The 4624-nt window shown below is 39.3% G+C and overlaps 1 protein-coding gene across 1 annotated transcript in view; it reads left to right on the top strand.

Moving 5' to 3' along the window:
* LOC107728700 (ubiquitin carboxyl-terminal hydrolase 43-like) overlaps positions 1-3530 on the top strand; it is a 96490-nt gene extending 92960 nt beyond the window's left edge. The window contains exons 13-14 of the mRNA XM_016538984.1: positions 1013-1171; positions 2229-3530. Coding sequence (XP_016394470.1) covers positions 1013-1171; positions 2229-3280 — 1211 coding nt within the window. The 3' untranslated portion in view covers positions 3281-3530. The remainder of the gene's footprint in view (positions 1-1012; positions 1172-2228) is intronic.
* Positions 3531-4624: the final 1094 nt, after the last annotated feature.

The raw sequence follows: 4624 nt of genomic DNA, 5'->3' as shown, positions 1-4624 counted from the left end.
AAAAAGGGAACAGCATGTTCTCTGGATCAGACTCAGACATACAAAAACAACAGCTCTCATATTAGAAAACATTTTCAATTGTAATATTTTAAAGTATTACTGTTTTACTATATCTGTGATTTAAAAAATGCAGCCTTGGTGAGCTTAAGAGACTAAAAAAAAACAAAAAAACACTCACATTCTTCCCACCCCAAAAGATGTGCCAGTCACATAAAAGGTGCACTAAGCGAATTTTACCAAACAATGTTGATATTTGAAATCACCAAAACAAACACGCTCCTTGAGTTTCTCCACCACTGGAAAGCTGCCCCAATATTTACACGGGTCCTACCTGTTGCCTGATCATAACCCTTCTTTTTAATGTTTTGTCCCTTTTTTTTATCCGCCGTCTCTCGCTATCTATAGTCGATCTGCTAATATCCGACCTGTGCACTCACTGAGCGCTCTCTTATCCCGATCATTACTAGACACGCCCCTTACTGCTGATTGGCTACAAGTTTGTTTTGGGACTTGGTCTGACACTGTGGTCAAAATGTTTTTCAAATATTGCTTACTGCACCTTTAATATGAAGGTTAGATAAAAAAATGCATCTCTGAAAGGTCATGTCTCAGTGCATCACGTCTTCTTTCAACCCGTCTGAGACATTATTTCATATGCTGCAATTTTCCCAAGGTCTGTAACTCAGGTCTGTTTTGTAAGGTTGTTGCACCAGCAGTCTGCCAACATCTTGTGATCATTTGTATGCATACGGTAATACTTGTTGGATCCATTCCATCTCATCTTCATGAGTGTTTAATGGAGACGAGCCTCCCAGATTCAAAAGCTACAGCAAAGTGAGAACCGGTCCCTGTTATTTACATGCACTTTAGCACAAAATGCTTCACCATAAAGCATGAAATAAGTCTGTTTACTTATTTCCAAATAGCTAGCATTCAGCTACATGTGCAGTTCAGTCTGTTATCAGAAAAACCCAACAGCGTTTTGACTAAGTAAGCTACTTTTGACCCACAGGTTCCCCCAGCTCCTCTACATCAGATCACTGGCTCATCCAACTGAACGCAGACAAACAAATATCAAATTCAAGTAGCAAACTGTCCAATTCATCTTCAGCTCCAGAGCCCCAGACACCACACATTCCTATCATCCATGAGCCTCAAAATGAAGACAGTGGTCAGTATATTCTTGCTGTATATCCACTACTTCTATAGAGTTTTGCAGCCATGATGTCAAAACCCAGAAGACCAGTTTGTCATGGGTTGCCTCAAGATTCCCTTAAGAAAAACATCCAAGTATCATCAATTTATATTTACCACAGACCTTGCTTTACTCATTAAGTGAAAAACCCTATTTAAAAAAAAAACCTACAGGAAAATCTTCAGGGAACAAGTGGCAAATTAGTTTTCAAGTGGGTTTTGAATGATTTTAAATCATTTTGACTTGAGTTGTTTTGCGCACTAAATGGAAAAAGGAAATTCTCTGCCTTTTTAATGATATACTTATGTTTTAAGATGAAATAAAATGAAATAGTGACTGTCGTAACTTTTGATTGCAAACTTTTTTTCAGAATTAGTTTTGTTCAAATATCCATTACATAATCATGAACAGGTTAAGGAAAACTGGTAACACTTTACAATAAGGTTTCATTTATTAACTTTGGTTAACTACATTAATTAACATGAACTAACAATGAACAATAGTTTTAAAGCATTCATTAATCTGTTAATGGTAATTTCAACATTTACTAATACATTGTTCAAATGAAAAAATTGCATCTGTTAATATTAAGTAATGGACCTGATCTAACATGAACTAAAAATGTAAAATTTTATTTTTATTAACTTACATTAACAAAGGCTAAGGAATACTGTAACAAACGTATTGTTCATTGTTATTTAATGTTAGTTAATGCATTAAAGTTAACTAATGGGAACTTATTGTACAAGAACATTTAACGCATTTATAATGTAGTACATATATTTAACAATGTATTCACGATTTTACAATGTTTAAAACAAACAACATTTATTGTTTGAATTTAGCAATAAAATTTGAAATAAAATTAATTTGAGCTGAGACGTACAAATTAATTTAATAAAAAATCGTTGGTCATCCGACGTGACGTCGAGAGTGACCGACTGAAAGGGAACATTCTCTACAAACAGCTTATTGCGATTTTGGGATGCACGCATTAAATATGACTTACTAGTCCTCCGTTTTCTGCTTTTAGATGTAATTGAGCCGACGCCTTTTGTACGAAGCGTCCGGGGCCACAGTATGAGTATGCGCTACCACTCCAAATCCAAGACGGGCCCAAGCAAAGTTCTTCCACTGCGCTGGTCATTTGCTTCTAAGGACCGCAGAAAGCCCTCCAGCGTCACTCCAAAAATCGGAAATGACGAGCTGGTGGAGTACCTTGAGTCCGGCCGGCGGCCTCGATGTACCAAGGAGCCCATAGTAAGTATCGTGGCTAGTCCTTCACAGGTCAAAGCCCAGCTTTGCAAGGACGATTCTCTGAGTTCCCCTAGCTGTAGCAGTAGTGTGGAGCGAAGTAGTTATCAAGGTCCGGATTCACCCAGACTGCCCGAAGGCCAGAGCAGACCAGCATCGGATCTTAACGGCGTCACATCCAATGGCTCGTTGGCCAAAAGCAGTTCAAAAAGCAGACAGGAGCACGAAAGGATTCAGGCCAGTAAGTCACTTCAAAGTTCCCCTACTGTGCTTTTCAACGGTACTAGCAACAGTGCATCTCATTCAAGAGACTCCACGTTAAAACAGCTACGAAACCAGGCGGCAACGACTAGCAGGACTCATCCCAGCCAGTCTCAGACGGCCACGGGGGAAAGCAGGAGTAAAGACGGCACCATCATCAGACTGCAGACCGCCAGACTGCAGGATAAGGAGGTGGGTCACGGGAAGACGCTTTCCAGCAAGAGCTTGACCAAACTGTCTCTATCCAATGGGACTCTAAATGGAAAGGGCATTGAGGTGAGGAAGACCGGCACCGCTCACAAGGGCACCAGTAAAGTGGTTAACGGCAGAGAAAACCAGGTTTGTTCGAGCACAGCTGATATAAAACGCGCCCACAGCTCATCCAATATTCAGAGCAGGCTAGATATGACTTTGAAAAGGACGCTGTCTCTCCAAAGAAACGGTCCATTGGTGCCGGCCCCCCATAAAGGACTTGCGGTAGATAAATCCTCCTATGCAACACTACAGAGAATCAGATACAGCAGCACTTCACTTGGCAGACAGAGACCTGTGCCCGAGTCCTGCTTCTGATGGGTTTCATCTTCACTGTGGGAAATAGTGTTTGTATATATGTTTTATGCATATGACAACATTTAAATAGTGCATACTACTGCTCTTTTGCAAAACCTAGTGAGCACTGAAAAGCATTCTATGCACGTTTCCAACACAAAGCCTGCTTCAAAAGGCTTAAAACGCCTCGTTTTCACCAAAGACAGCAGACAGACTTTAAAGAGATTGCAGTCCTATAATGCATTGCAACAAATTCAGTGAAAAAATCCAAGACGACAAGTGAAACGAGAGAAAATGCTGATTATAAATATGTATATAAAATTATTTCACATTGAAAAGTGTTTAAAAAAATCTAAAATTACTATAGGCTACCATTCAAAAGTTTGGGGTTGTTATATATATATATATATATATATAATATTTTTTTTTATCTCTTATTTCTTTCATCAAATCAGTAATCCTTCATAAATTATTCTGATAAGCTGATTTGTTGCTCATGAAGCATTTCTTCTTATCAATGTTGAAAACAGTTGTGCTGCTTAATATTCTTGTGGAAACCATGACCCATTTTTTTTTCCAGGATTCTTTGAATAGAAGTTTCACAACATTATAAATGTCTTTACTGTCACTTTCGATTCATTTAATGCATCCTTGCTGAATAAAAGCGTTAATTTTTTTGTTAATTAACAAAAAAATCTTACTCACCCCAAACATTCGAATTGTATTGAATGAATGCTTCTTTAAAGGGGACATCGGATGCAAAATTCACTTTTACATAGTGTTTGCATATAATGTGTCTTGGCAGTGTGTGGACACAACCACCCTACAATGATAAAAATCTGTTCACTCCTTTTTTTAATCCTCGAAAAACAAAAACACTCTCAATTATCAAGCCGTTTTGATTTTCTGAGCAGTATGACGTCATACTGCTCAGGCCCCGCCCACAGACTGTCCCGTATTAGCATATTTCCGCCCTCAGCCAGTTGTACACTGTCTGCCATTTTCTCCGCATTCGAGCAGGAGCAGCGCGTGAGCAGCACTGAAGCAATGGTCTGCCATTTTCTCCGCACTCGAGCAGGAGCAGCGCGTGAGCAGCACTGAAGCAATGGTTTCGGCACCAACTCTATTTTTGCTTGCAGTGTGAAACAGTCTTCATTTTCTCCCCACATCAGTGCCACTGAGGACGCAATGGATTAGTTTAGTTTTTGGTGGTAATGCGCCACTGAATACACAAAAAACGGAAGAGGGGTGAGCTGTAGCCCATTATCATTTAGAGACATGCATTCGAAACGGCTCGCTGTAAACTGAGCTGTTTTTGACAAGGTAAAAACGGTTTAAGGAATTAAGGAATTCATTAAGGAATTT

The sequence above is a fragment of the Sinocyclocheilus rhinocerous genome, unplaced genomic scaffold, assembly GCF_001515625.1.
Source record: "Sinocyclocheilus rhinocerous isolate Xijiao unplaced genomic scaffold, SAMN03320098_v1.1 scaffold463, whole genome shotgun sequence".
In the NCBI taxonomy this organism is placed as follows: Eukaryota; Metazoa; Chordata; class Actinopteri; order Cypriniformes; family Cyprinidae; genus Sinocyclocheilus; species Sinocyclocheilus rhinocerous.
The sequence above is the reverse complement of the archived record's forward strand: the minus strand, read 5'-3'. Positions and strand labels throughout refer to the sequence as shown.